General features: G+C 37.6%; 1 protein-coding gene across 2 annotated transcripts in view; it reads right to left on the bottom strand.

Moving 5' to 3' along the window:
* Positions 1-15,567, bottom strand: part of ADGRG7 (adhesion G protein-coupled receptor G7) — a 66,565-nt gene that overhangs the window by 12,566 nt on the left and 38,432 nt on the right. For both annotated transcript variants that reach the window (XM_061382728.1, XM_061382814.1), the window contains 5 exons: positions 14,930-15,085; positions 11,699-11,811; positions 7,009-7,355; positions 5,933-6,029; positions 1,715-1,870 (listed from right to left, as the gene is read on the bottom strand). In XM_061382728.1, the coding sequence (XP_061238712.1) occupies positions 1,715-1,870; positions 5,933-6,029; positions 7,009-7,355; positions 11,699-11,811; positions 14,930-15,085 (869 nt within the window). The remainder of the gene's footprint in view (positions 1-1,714; positions 1,871-5,932; positions 6,030-7,008; positions 7,356-11,698; positions 11,812-14,929; positions 15,086-15,567) is intronic.

The following is a 15,567-nucleotide window of genomic DNA, read 5'->3' as shown; positions in this document are numbered from 1 at the left end:
TCCTTTTTCAGGGATCTGGGACCTTTGCATGCTATAGGTTGATAAGCCTTTAAAGTGTAGACTTTCCTGTCAGGCTGTCTATATTCCTGGTATCTGAGCTGGGCCTTCTGACTTGCTTTGATCAGTGGGACATCAGCATTTGTTCCCCAAACAGAGGCTTGAAAGCATTCTGCTCATCAGAGCATGCCTTTTCTTATTGCTCTTTGAAACCCTGAGAGTACTATGTTAAGAAACCTGGACTGGTTTAATGGACAGTGAGACCACATGGAGCAGAGATAAGCTTCCCTAAGTAGTTCCCACTCAATACCAATCAACTACCAACATCAGCATGAAAGTGACTCATCCTAGATTATCCACCAGCATTCAAACTGGCCAAGACCAAAACAACCACCTGACCAACACTCAAACGTATGACAAATAATAAATATTTGTCAGTCTAAACTGTTAAATTTGGGGGTAATTTGTTATATAGCAAAACTTAACTGATACATAGAAGATAATTTGTTAAAAATTAAATTGTAACCTACTCTTCATTGTAATAAGTCAATTTAAGAACCATGGGCTGTCAGTCAAAATTTTGAAATGAATTTGTTTGATGGCTATGGCCTAAATGATACTCCTCTGTATAAAGGAAATTTAAGAATTCACAATTAGGCTAATAAGACTTTACCAAAATTTTCTTCACTGCTAAAAAACAGGTTTGAATGAGTATAAGTGATAGTCTTTTCCCCACAGCTCCTCTCAATATAGGCTATCATCCATATAGGAAATATGATAATTACTCCTGACTGGTAAAGTACACATTTAAGATTACATTCATACTAATTATGATTGTTTTTCACCCATCTTTTCATACAAAATAGATCTATTTAGTGATCAATAAAGTTCACAGATATATTTACAGTAAGTCTACTTGGATTAAGCAGTCTTATAGAATTAAGCCTGAATTCATAGCTTCATTAGCACTGTGTTCTAACCAGTTCATGCTGTAGGATATGGAAGTGGGAGGACTGTATGTGTTTAATAGTTTCTCTTCTTTGTCTCTCCAATCAAAGCTCTTTCTGTATGTCAGTGATGACAATGAAAATGCTTATTGAGGTCATAAAGGTTACAGAGAGGAATAATCAGTTCACGGGAAGTAATAAACCAGAGTGCACACACCCTATCTGCAGGGAATGTGGGCCCAATCTTGCCAGATGTTCTAATTTTTTCCAAGAAAAAATATAGTTTTTAAGTGAAATCTTTCAATTTTTATGTTTGCAACTAATATTCAAAAATTTAAAGTCATTATGTGATTCAGGCAACACATGTAAGATACAACCTACAGTTACTAGTCTGTGAAATGAAAATACAGTCACTGGCCTCTCCTTACAACCCTCTCATATTTTTAAGTATTTACATCTGATTTCATGAATATTTGGGACTGGGAGATAAAATTTTTTCCTTGATGCCTTTGAGTTTAGTTTTGTTAGGCTTATATAGCACAAAAGTAACTTAAGTAATGCAGTAGACTCACATTATAGCATCGATGTTGGAAGATGAGACGATTTACTTTCTGAGACAAAGTGTAAGAAAAAAATCTGTCCTGAAAACCACATATTCTTGCATTTTCCTGGAGTCTGAAAACTCTTCCAGGAGCAGTGAATATATCACTGTGCTATATTATGTACTATATGAACATGCCTGCCAACTTCTCATTCACTGGGAATCTTACCTTGTCAGATTCTGATTATTCTTCCATAGTACTTTAACTACAATGATAATAAACATAACAATGTTGCTGATGATGATAAGGGTCACAGGTACAATGAATGACCACAACAATGGACTTGCTATCAAACCACTGCTTCCTTGAGTTGCCAGCCAGCAGCTATGGAGAGAAAAGAAATGATTTCAGCAAACTAAGAAAAGTATACAAACTCTTCTCTATGCTGTTCACACTACTGATATTCACTCGACTGAAAGACCTGCTAAAAGTCAGTATCCCTTTGTCTTATATATACTGGAGATGATTTTCAAGAATTCAATTGACTAGAAAAATGAAATGCACTGATACTGCCAAATTTCTCTGTGAGACTGTATGGTCTAGGAGAAAGGACGTGGACTTCTGAGTCAGGCGGTCCTAAAGTTAAAAGTCCCTCTCTGTCACTTACAAGGTGTTGGATGTTAGGTAAATTATTATTTTATATTTGAATATGTAACACACTCAGATGGCTCAAAATTTTAAAGGTATAAATTATCATAGAGAGATAAGACCCTTCCTACAACTATCCCTGGTCACCTAGTTTTTATCTCTGGTGGTATTCACTGTTTCTTGTGTATTCTTCTAGAGTTAGGCTATGTATACACTGGCAAAGGTATACATTTTCCTGATTCTGAAGCAAATGATAACATATGATACTTCTTACTTTAATTAAAAACATATCTTAGAGATTATTCCATATCAGAATATAAAGATTATCTTCATGATTTTTCACAGCTGCATATTATTCCATTATTTCATTATACCATAAATTATTTAAACTCTCTTTAATAGACATTTTTTAAAATTTAATGATTAAAATTATTTGATTAGTTCTTTAAACTTGCTGCATCTGTTTATATATATATATATAAATATTTTATTTATTTATTTATTTTTTTTACTGTGCTGACTGTGCTGGGTCTTGGTTGCTGTGTGGGGTTTTCTCTAGTTACAGAGAGCAGGGGCTACTCTCCAGTTGCAATATGTGGGCTTTTCATTGTGGTGGATTCTCCTGTTGCAGAGCACGTACTCCAGGCATTCAGGCTTCAGTAGTGGCAGCACATGGGCTCAATAGTTGCTGCTCCAGGGCTCTGGAGCACAGGCTGTACAATTGTGGTGCATAGGCTTAGTTGCTCTGCAGTATGTGGGATTTTCCAGACAAGGGATTGAACCCACGTCTCCTGCATTGGGAGGCAGATTCTTTACCACTGAGTCACCAGGGAAGCCCTCATTGCATCTGTTTTTGTCTTTTTGTTATTGTTGGTGGCAGTTTTGGTGGCATATTTTTCCTAATTTATGAAATTCAGTAATCATCTCCTGGCATTGTTATAAGAATAAATTCATTCATTTAATAAGTATTTATAGAGTACATGCTATGTGCCACATTGTTCTAGATATCAAGATATTAACAGTGAATGAAATACCAAAATTCCTTTCTTTAGTGAAGTTATTCTGGTACAGGAAAAATAAATAAAACTAATGCATTAATAAAATATATACCATATATCAGATGTTAACAAGTGCCATGGAGAAAAATAAAACAGGTAGTGAGGGTAGTTACTACCATGTATATGTGTATATGTGTGTGTTGCATAGGGGAATTGGGAAGGAAGAGTTTCATTTTAAATAGAGTGATCAGGAAAACCCTTATGGAAAAAAATATTTGAGTAAACATCTGAAGTAGATGAAGAGGAAGGGTGTTCTTGGCAAAGGGAACAGCAAGTACAAAGACTCTGAGCTGAGAGCTTAAGGAACAGCTAAGAGGCCAATGTGGCCAGAATAGAGTAAGTAGATGAGATTAGCAAAAAGATGCAAATTATGTCTGAGTTTTATAGGTGACTGAATGTACTCTTGGCGAGAAAGAGAAACTTGACATGATCTGTCTTTAGTTTTTAAAGTATTATTTCAGATGCAGGAATAACAGAAAAGCACATCCAAAAGGAGAAAGTTGGCTCAGAGTCTACTGCAACAGTCTGGTGGCCTAGACCCAGGAAGAGGAGATGCTGAGAAGTAGTCTGATTCCAGATATGTTTAAAAGTAAAGCAAAAGGATTTATTGATAGGTTAGATGGGAGATATAGGAGAGTTTACAAGTGATTCCAAAGTTTTTGGCTTGAGTACCTGGAAGATTAATTCTACATAGAGACTGATCCTTATAGGAATGGGGTTTCTAGAATTAAGATTCAAGAGTCACAAGCTCAAAGTTGAATCTGATGAACAGCTATGAACCTGAGGTCTGAAGAGTATTATAAGTGAACCTCAGATGAAGCATTTAACTCCTTGGTGATTTTGTCATGAAACATGGGAAAAGATAGCTGTAGCAGATAGAGCATAGCTTCCACAAAATTCTCCCTCAAGCATTATAATTTCGCAATGGTTACTATAACCCTTCAGGAAAGTCTGAAACAGCCTATATGGTGGGACAGAGATCTGGGGGACAGAGCATTAAACAAGCGTGTGGCCTGTCCTGCAGTCACACCTTAGCTGGGTCCTGGCAGAAGTAGCAGTACCTCAAGGGAACTGGGGTAGGGATTTCAGACATGACTGGTAGAACTGGGAGCCATGGTTGGGGGACAGGGAGTATGGTATATTGAGAAGCAATTTCTGGAAGCATAACTCAAGAAAACCCAAAAAAGTCCTTCCTCTTTCTAAATATATCCTGAAGAAATGTGAACTTTGATGCATGTGTACAGGGTGGAAAGGGAGAAAAAGGGTCCAAGATGAAGCTGATATTCATATTACACATCCTTTCCTTTCTTCCCAACTCTTATTTTCAGTTGCCAGGGTCTTGCCTAACATCTAATACTGTACTCAGGAAAGAATCTGCTCTCAGTTCTTTACAGCTCAGTGTGAATAAATTTAAGACAGCAGGCATCTTTCTACTGAAGACTTCTATAGGCGTGGGTCTAACCCTGTGGCTCAGTCAGGGTAGGAAATTAATAATAATGCAGTTTGAGGTGAATTACCTCTCCCATGAGATATTTGCATCTTACTCTTGATCTTCAATTGTGGAATTAAAATTTTAAAACCCATCAAAAGATATTTATTCTCAATTAAACAGAAAAAAATAGTGCCTGGAGCATGTGGCTGCTAAAGTCAAGCCAGACAGTTAGATCCCTATTTTACACTTGGTCATGGTCAGCCCTAGAAATAGGTGAGCACCCTGACACTACAGCCTTCCCTTGTGTATACTTGCACATTTCCAAGAGTTCTGTTCTGATCTAAGTTGGTCTGAGAATTAAAGCAGAATCCAAGGATAAGAATGGTTGCATTTATAAAATAAGAAGGAAAAATAAATTAAAAAGCAGTTACCATTTGGCAGCAGAAATACACATAGAGCTTTCTTCTCAATTTCCTCATACGAATACCATCTCCTCAAGCAAATACCATGCATTCAGGTACTCCCATTGTTTTTTTCCCCAAACTTTAAACTTTTTATGTTGTATTGGAGTATAGCCGATAAACAATGCTGTGGTAGTTTCAGGTGAATAGCAAAGGGACTCAGCCATACATATACTTGTATCCATTCTCCCCCAAACTCCCCTCCCCCATCCAGCCTGGCACATAACATTGAGCAGAGTTCCATGTGCGACACAATAGGTCCCTGTTGGTTATCTGTTTTAAATATAGCAATGTATAAATGCAGGTACTCCCATTATTGACAGTTGATTATTCACTCTGGAGTCACAGAGAGAATTGATAAATCATCATGAAATACTCATTATAATCATATCAACACAGAACTGGTTCATAAGCATGGATAGTGCTCAAGTTATAAAATGTTTTCACACTAGCTTGATCCCTCACAGTAACTCCAGAGCAGGTATTACTATTATTGTTATTCTCAGTTTTTAGATAAGAAACTAATATAAGGGGTTACTAAGGATCACATTTCTTATTTCCTATGATTTTCAGAGGTAATGAAAGAAGAAACTTAATATTAAAAAGTTCACATTTATAAATTAAGAAGGAAGGTAATTACTTGCTTTGTAAATGGATTTATCATAGGAAATTTTCATATCATTGCATTTAAAATATAATGTGCTCTTTGAGAATTTGAAATACACAGTTATAATATGACAATTATAAAGTGAGATGCATATTACAAGGACCTTTGGACTCGATGTCATTGAGTAGTTACACTCAAAAAAAAAAAAACAAAACGGGCATTTAAAAAATAAAAACTTACATTTCCTCTTGCCGGTAGTCTAACTCCCACTGTGAATTATTTCCATTCTGAGAACAAATAATTCCCACTGTCAGAGCTACCACTATAGCCGGGACTCCTATGTCATAAAGAGAATTGCAGAATAAATAATTTACCCAAACCTGGGGTTAATTATAAAAGACTGTGAATGAATTATATATCTGACCTTTTTCAGGATATATTGTTCTTTCTACTATACACAATGTACTAAGTGATCTACAGATGCAGGTTAACAGTGGACATAGTTTTTCAGTGTTTTATTTTCCCTTTCAATGTTGGCTATGTGTACCAATCCTATACCATTTCCAATCTTTTTGTAACTGTTAACACAATGTCCACTCTTAAATGGCTCAATTTCTCTTTCATTTGAATAAACTTAAATTTAGATAACACTAAAACAACTCTCCTTTGCAGGAACCCATTAAATTTTTCAAATTACTTTTCTTAAAAGAGTCCCTCTGACTGTCTTGAAATATTTTTTTTAAAGTAGTCAGAAGGTTGATTACATGTGGTCTAAATCTCAAGTCTAATTAACAGAGATGTTAAAGGAAATAAACATTTAAAGTTAGCTCATAATGTGTTACCCCACTCCAGTACTCTTCCCTGGAAAATCCCATGGACGGAGGAGCCTGGTAGGCTGCAGTCCATGGGGTCGCTAAGAGTCAGGCATGACTGAGCGACTTCACTTTGACTTTTCACTTTCATGCATTGGAGAAGGAAATGGCAACCCACTCCAGTATTCTTGTCTAGAGAATCCCAGGCATGGGGGAGCCTGGTGGGCTGCCGTCTATGGGGTCGCACAGAGTCGGACACAACTGAAGCGACTTAGCAGCAGCAGCAGCAGCAGCATGATGTGTTTAGGATAGCTGCTTGGTCATATCTGCCCTCTTCACAGAAGACACTCCTTCACTAGACAGAAGGCACTCTTAGTGATTGCTGGATTTTCCGTCTCCCCTATCTGGAGGCCTTGTACTACTAGGTCTTCAATAGGTGTTTGTTTAAATTAAATGATTTCAACAAAATTAAATTTCTGAGAAAGTGTAGAAGCAAACACTTACCCCATCCAATTAAAGAGTTAAAAAGGATGAAATGCTGAGGAAGAGGCTTCATGGTCCTAATTAGAAGGAAATAGAGCTGGGCAGCACTGAGTCCCATCCAGACAAAGGTCGCTAACCCAAAATAGTGCAGTAAGATAGCAATTGCAGTGCACTTGGGATTCGAGATGACAACAGTGTCTTGTCTGAGCATTACATTACTACTCAAGTCAGTATTATTGGTCTCACTGTTACTTGTCTTTATGTTCTTATTGGAGTTTTCAATTCCAAACACGAAGAAGAGGTTGAAGATCAACATAGATGCACACAGACTAACCAACACCCAGGTTACTGAGGTTTTTCGGACTTTCCTGAAAATAAAAAATATAATTAAATAAACAAAACAGCTACAAAAGAGAAACTCTAGTGAAATCGTGAGGTTAAAAAAGGATATTATTACTCATGTAAACCTAGCTCATAGCCCAGTTGGGCCAGCTGGTAGATAGACCTTCCCAACTACATCAGAGAAACAATCTCTCCTCATCTGATTCCCACAAAGAAGTGAGTTCAAGAAAACAGATTGATACCTCCTTTCTTGAAACTGTGTTCTAATCAAAGGTGCTAGCTGTTCTCCAGAAATGCCCTTCTGTGAACTCTATTTGCGCGAATTTCCAGGCCCTGTGTATCTCCCTCCAAGTGACCTGATACAACTAAAGGAATGCAGTAGACGGCCTGGCAGCAGGACCAAATATCCATCAGACAAAGTGGTGCTTAGTCCACAACATGTTTATATTTCTATGGCCCACAACAAGGACTTCTAATGTAAAACAGAGCTTCTAATGTATGCAGGTCAGGAAGCAACAGTTAGAACTGGACATGGAACAACAGACTGGTTCCAAATAGGAAAAGGAGTATGTCGAGGCTGTATATTGTCACCCTGCTTATTTAACTTCTATGCAGAGTACATCATGAGAAATGCTGGGCTGGAAGCAGCACAAGCTGGAATCAAGATTGCCGGGAGAAATATCAATAACCTCAGATATTCTGATGACACCACCCTTATGGCAGAAAGTGAAGAGGAACTCAAAAGCCTCTTGATGAAAGTGAAAGTGGAGAGTGAAAAAGTTGGCTTAAAGCTCAACATTCAGAAAACTAAGATCATGGCATGCAGTCCCATCACTTCATGGCAAATAGATGGGGAAACAGTGGCAGACTTTATTTTGGGGGTCTCCAAACTCACTGCAGATGGTGATTGCAGCCATGAAATTAAAAGATGCTTGCTCCTTGGAAGGAAAGTTATGACCAACCTAGATAGCACATTAAAAAGCAGAGACATTACTTTGCCAACAAAGGTCCATCTAGTCAAGGCTATGGGTTTTTCCAGTGGCCAGTATGGATGTGAAAGTTGGACTATAAAGAAAGCTGAGTGCCAAAGAATTGATGCTTTTGAACCGTGGTGTTGGAGAAGACTCTTGAGAGTCCCTTGGACTGCAAGGAGATCAACCAGTCCATCCTAAAGGAGATCAGGCATGGGTGTTCATTGGTAGGACTGATGTTGAAGCTGAAACTCCAATACTTGGGCCACCTGATGCGAAGAGCTGACTCACTGGAAAAGACCCTGATGCTGGGAGAGATTGAGAGTAGGAGGAGAAGGGGACAACAGAGGATGAGATGGTTGGATGGCATCACCAACTTGATGGACATGGGTTTGGGTGGACTCCGGGAGTTGGTGATGGAGAGGGAGGCCTGGTGTGCTGTGGTTCATGGGGTCTTAAAGAGTCAGATATGACTGAGGGACTGAACTGAACTGAACTGAATGTAAAAGAGGGCTTCCCTGCTGCGTGAGACAGTAAAGAATCTGTCTGCAATGCAGGAGACCTGGGTTCGATCCCTGGGTTGGGAAGATCTCCTGGAGGAGGGTGTGGCAACCCACTCCAGTATTCTTGCCTGGAGTATCCCCATGGACAGAGGAGCCTGATGGGCTGCAGTACGTTGGGTTGCAGAGTCGGACACGACTGAGCAACTAAACACAATGTAAAACATGCCTGAGGACTGTTCCTTCATCTGAAGATATAATTTGAGGGTGTAAAACCAAGTATTCTTTAAAACTTATGACATATCATTGCTAAGTCACGTCAGTCGTGTCCGACTCTGTGCAACCCCATAGACGGCAGCCCACCAGGCTCCCCCGTCCCTGGGATTCTCCAGGCAAGAACACTGGAGTGGGTTGCCATTGCCTTCTCCAATGCATGAAAGTGAAAAGTGAAAGTGAAGTCGCTCAGTAGACTCTTAGCGACCCCATGGACTTCAGCCCACCAGGCTCCTCCGTCCATGGGAGTTTCCAGGCAAGAGTACTGGAGTGGGTCACCAGTGCCTACTCAGTTCTCTGTATATTACGGTATGAAAGTGAAAGTGTTAGTCACAACTCTTTGTGACCCCAGGACTGTAGCCAGCCAGGCTCCTCTGTCCATGGAATTCTCCAGGCAAGAATACTTGTGTGGGTTGCCATTCCCTTCTCCAAGGAATCTTCCCAACCCAAGGATCAAACCCAGATCTCCTGCACTACAGGCAGATTCTTTACCGTCTGAGCCACCAGGGGAGCTTACAGTCCTGTATTAAAAAATGTTATAAAATTTCCGCTCACTATCATCCAGACCTTTCTGTGTTTTTTAGACTACAAGGCCTCTTGAAATAACTATTTCCCCTATTAATGTGCTTAAAGTTCTAACACCTTCAAGTACTTCTCTATTTCTAATGTCTCAGAATCTGATGAACAAATCTGTTTGCCAATTATATTAATATATGGTTTATGATTTTATAACATTGATGACAATTAGAAGGAGTAATTACATTAATATATGGTTTATGATTTTACAACATTGATGACAATTAGGAGTGAAATCTTAGGCAAACATATTAATTATACAGCTACCACAACTTTTCAGATGGGATCAAATAAATGTTTTAGTGTCTTTTCAAATGAAAGCACAGACAGAAGAGTTTCACTTTATGTGACAGACTTGTAATTACATGGCATGTAATTTTCCTTCAAGGCACTTACCACAATGTATAATTATATATTTCTGTATATATGTGTATAATGTCTGTCTTCTCCCCAAGAATGTAAATTCCAAGGGAGATGATCTGTCTTGTTCATAGTTTTATATTTACCTCCTCACATGTTGCTTAGAGCCTCACACTGTAGGCCAAAGGTGACTAAAGAGACGCAATAACTAAATAAATTGAGGGAGGTGGAAAACAGCTAAAATAGACATTACTGGAACAACCGGAGAAATGTGAATACATATATTAACATGATAATCTTATATTAATGTTAAATTCTTGAGTTAAATTCTCTGAGGATAATAATATTATGTAGGAGTGCCCTTGTTCTTAGGAGATACATACAGGCTTGAAGAATTTAGAGATGATGGTCATGATATTTACAACTTACTTTCAAAATTTCAGGAAAAAACAGAAAAAGAGAGAAAACAAAATATTAATAACTGGTGAATCCAAGTGAAGGGTATATGGGTATTCAGTATTCTCTTTCAACTTTTCTGTAGACTTTTAATTTTTTATAAATCAAACTTCACGGAAAAAAATGTTTAAGTAGCAATACCTTTAAAACAAAAGACCCCTGAATCTACACATCTGAGAAAACAGTTGTGAAGGAATTTATCAGGGAGAAATAATTCTGAAAAAAAGAAGCATGTGAGACATCTTGAGTTTGAGAAGAAACCAGGTGGGAATGCATAATCGACCCAATAATTCCACAGATATCCCTCCACCATGGGCCAGGTACCGTGCTCAGCCCTGGGAGGGACTTATAAAAACAAGAGAAAACAGCAACAACAAAAGCAAAGAAGGCCACATCAATTTTCATGCTTAAAGGGAAAACAGTAGACCAATAAGCTACTAAATGAACATGCTTACATTTACAGATTGTTACAAATGCAGCATGTGACAAAAAATAACAAGTGCTATGCAAAATTGGATCTTGAGTGAGGAGATCAAGGTAGAAAGAAATATGTGTTTATGCTTATTTTGAAAATTAGTTTAAAAAAAAACTATGTATTTAAAAATCTTTTAAAATGTTTTACCATTTGAAAAATTAATATAGTTTAAAATTTACTTTTATCCTCAAAAACTTGCTAATTAGCAATGTTTCTTTCTTTCGCAAAAGCAAATTGGTAGTTATGCTTCTATTGAATACAAGGAACTATGGCATTAATGAGTTAGTGTTGTTATTTACTTGTATCTGACTCTTTTGTGACCCCATCGACTGGAGCCTACCAGACTCCTCTGTCCATGAAGTTTTCCAGGCAAGAATATTTGAGTGGGTTGCCATTTCCTTCTCCAGGGGATTTTCCTTACCCAGGGATCAAATCTACATCTCCTGCTTGGCAGGCGGATTCCATACCACCGAGCCACCAGGGAAGCCCATTAATGAGTTATAGGACCACATTAATTTTTATGTGATAAACATGGCATGTAATTTTCCTTCAAGTCACTTAAATAGTTTGTAGTTATATATTATTTATGAATATGTCTTAGCCTCTCCAGGGCTGAGTATTCTATAAAATGAGCATGATGAATTAAATCTCATTTCCTTTCTGGTTCCAAGAGGCTGTATTCTAATGGAAATATGCTGAGAGGAAATAATATCAGGGTAACAATTTCTCTCATGAGATGAGCCTGCTTCCCTTCTTACCTGGTGCCGATCTGAAATATAATTGTGAGAGCCAGACCAGCAATGGACAGTGCACATCCAAATGTGGAAAATACATCTAGTGATTCAGGATATTTATATTCCTTTTTGAAACTCTGGAAAATAAGTTAAGACTCATTATTTTAAAATAGCTACTCTGAAATAGTTATGAAAGTCAACATCACAAAGAGTTACATTGGTTAAAACAGTCTGGATATTGGTCAAAATATCCATATATGTCTTTTTATATAAAGATATATTTTAAAAGGAAATAAATCAACCCCTTCATCTCTAAGCAATATTCATGAAATAGTGGCTTGAGAACAGTTATCTAATTCAGTGAGGGAAGACATAAACACCATTCCTCAATGTCTAAAATCAAAGTTGTTTGTGTTATCTAAATTGGCTGCTGTTGCTGCTGCTGCTGCTGCTGCTAAGTCTTTTCAGTTGTGTCCGACTCTGTGCGACCCCATAGATGGCAGCCCACCAGGCTCTGCCTTCCCTGGGATTCTCCAGGCAAGAACGCTGGAGTGGGTTGCCATTTCCTTCACCAATGCATGAAAGTGAAAAGTGAAAGTGAAGTCTCTCAGTCGTGTCCGACTCTAGGGACCCCATGGACTGCAGCCTACCAGGCTCCTCTGTCCATGGGATCTTCCAGGCAAGAGTACTGGAGTGGGGTACCATTGCCTTCTCCGCTAAATTGGCTGGAGTTGTTTTATTTACCTGTTACATTATTTGTATGCACAACTGTAATCCAAGGGGAAACCTGAATATCTAAGCTCATGTCCTAAAATTAAAGTTGCAGAAGTATTTTTCTGTATATGAAAAGATATTCACAAGATCCTGTTCATTTTTGCTTTTGGAAAGGGGGACCTAACCTTTGTGAAATATATCCATATCCACCCCAGAATTTTAGTATATAGTCTCAGAAAATTATGTTCCATATGAGTATGTACTCTTAGAAATGTGGAGAGGTAATAATGGTGATCACTGGGTGAATAGAGACATACATACAGAATTATTTTTGCCTTCCTGTACTTTTTAATTTTTCAAATTGTTATTATTAGAAAAGCTGTATATGATTATTTATAAAACATGAAAGTTAAATATAGAGATATAATTTTAAAACACACAAGTTCCTTTTTACTGCTATTACCCCACATCAAACCCTACCATCTCTTCTCCAGAGGTGATATTTTTATTTTTGGCTCCGCCAGGTGGCTTGTGGTGTCTTTGTTCCCCAACCAGGGATCAAACCCGTGCCCTCTGCAGTGGAAAAGCACACCCTAACAACTGGACCACCAGGGAATTCCCCAGAGGTGACCTTTTTTTTAATGTGTTTACAAATATTACCTACATCTCTTGCACAAATATACAGGATTTTGTTAACATAATCAGATTATTTTCAAATTGCTATTTTACTGTTTAAATATCATAAACATTTTCCCATATCAGTATATTTCTGCTTAGTAAGTAGACTTTTACTCTATATGCATTGAGTATGTATTGCTTTAGTAGGAAAAAAATAAAAATAAACTTCATTTTAAAAAAATCATAAGGGCTTTCCTGGTGGCTCAGTGGTAAAGAATCTGCTTACCAATGCAAGGGACGCAGGTTCAATCCCTGATCTGGGAAGATCCCACATGCCATGGAGCAACTAGGCCCATCCACCAACCACTGAACCCAAGTACACAACTACTGAAACCCTCGCACCCCAGAGCCTGTGCTCCTCAAGAGAAGCCACCACAATGAGAAGCCTGTGTACCATAACTAGAGAAAAGCCCATGCAGCAACAAAGACCCAGCATAGCTAAAAATAAATAAACATAAACAAAACTATGTTAAAAAAATTATAAGACAAAAATGTCACATTACTTCCTATGTGTAATATACTAAGTAGATGACACAGAATCATAGAATATATAGATCTTTAGATCTTAGAAATCATCTATTCACTCAGAGTTTATCTGCTCTTAAACTTTACATATTAATACAATTCTAATCACCTTTTTAAAAATTTTGCAACTCAAAAGTAATGATAAATATTAATATGTGGGCATTGAAGCAGATTCAGATATTAGTAAGAACAATTGAAAGTCTGACCTCAAAACAGGAGAAAAAAAACTATGAAAGTATAACCCGTATCATTTAATATGTAAAGCAATCTGAGTTTTACACAGCTATTCAGTAATACTAATGATCTTAAGATATCAAAAACGTTAAAATTGTATCTTTACTATTTACTGACTGAGAAAGCAGATCTCTCTATAATGCAAGTTATAAAATAATCAAAATCAATTTTAAATATTTGGTAATTAAAATAAGAAAATGATAATTACTTCAAAAATATTTTAAAAGCAAGACTCTATAATTTGATAGTCTATGCTATACCAGTATGCTCTGATCCCCATTGGCTTCCCAAATACAAATATTTCTTAGCTACAGAAACTTAAAACATCCACTTCTTTGGAAGATTTACAGTGTTAAGAGCCCCTTAATAAGGGGAAGACAGTCTACATCCCTCCCCACTCCACTGCAGTATAAAAACATTCCATCTAGCATAAAAAATAAATATTTTTCCTTTTGCCAGAATAATAGATTCCTGGAAATGCAATAAACGAATCTCCTCTTCCTAAAAAGGTCAGTTCAAGAACTCTCAAGAGGTGTATAAACACCTGGATACCAGAGCTGTTACCAGTTACTCATACAGGGGAGCACTAGAGTGAAAAGAACACATAGAGGAACTATGGGACAAGTTGAATTAGAAAGCTCTTCCTCTTATACCTTCTGGCATACACTTAGTAACTTAGATGCTTATAATGGAAAAAGCTCTGGGTAACTTATTCAAACTCACCCACAGCTATGTACACACTGAACCATCTTTAGCACTCAGCTATATAGCCTTACCTCTGGCTGTAGCAACTTCATGCTTCAGACATGCAAGTTAGTTGAATGGAGTCTGTCAGCTCCTCTTTTGCACATGGGCTCCCTTCTCATTATTAAATGCACAATACTGAATTCATCTATTTTGAGACTATTTTGCAAAAAGCACTATTCTAATTGCCTTTACCAGCACTTTTTTTTTTCATTCTCTAACTTCATTCCTTGTTTTCCCATTTAATCAAAGTTGAGTGTCTACGTAAACTAATCCCCAAATTATCTCCAGTTAGCACACAACACAATTGCATGTAAGTAAAACCCTTGTCCAGAAAGAGATTACCATGTAAACCCTTACCATCAATACTGCAAAGTTAGTAGTATGGTTGCAGTGGCAGTGTAGAAATCCATCAGTGCCCTCCTGTTTGTGACAGCCATGCGTGTCCCAATCCTTCATGGAAAAATTCCAATAGACGCAGGCATAGGAATGAAGCTGGAATTCTGTTCGGTTGTACTGTGAATAAGACAATGGCAACTGATTTTTTCAAAATGCTTAATTGTGTGGAAAAAAATCAAATAGGCTAAGATAAGCTTGAAGTGAAAGTTTTAGTCACTCAGTCATGTCTGACTCTTTGTGACCCAATGGACTGTACAGCCCACTAGACTCCTGTCCGTGGGATTTTCCAGGTATGAACACTGGAGTGGGTTGCCATTCCCTTCTCCTGAGGATCTTCCCGAGCCAGGGATTGAACCCAGGTCTCCTGCATTGCAAGCAGATTCTTTACCATCTGAGCTACCCATATGAGAAATCAATTGTATGATTATGTATGATATGTACTGATACAAAGCATAGCATCTTTATTACAGATTAAGAAAGAGAATATAAAATTCAAAGTAGTTAATTTTACACTTAGTGTTATAAAAATATGGATGGGGGAGAAGTTAAAGTTAGTCTTGTCATATAAACTTTCAAAGAGGTGTTCTGTGGATTTCTTT

This window comes from Bos javanicus, chromosome 1, assembly GCF_032452875.1.
Source record: "Bos javanicus breed banteng chromosome 1, ARS-OSU_banteng_1.0, whole genome shotgun sequence".
NCBI lineage: Eukaryota > Metazoa > Chordata > Mammalia > Artiodactyla > Bovidae > Bos > Bos javanicus.
This window is presented reverse-complemented; position numbering and strand designations above follow the sequence as displayed.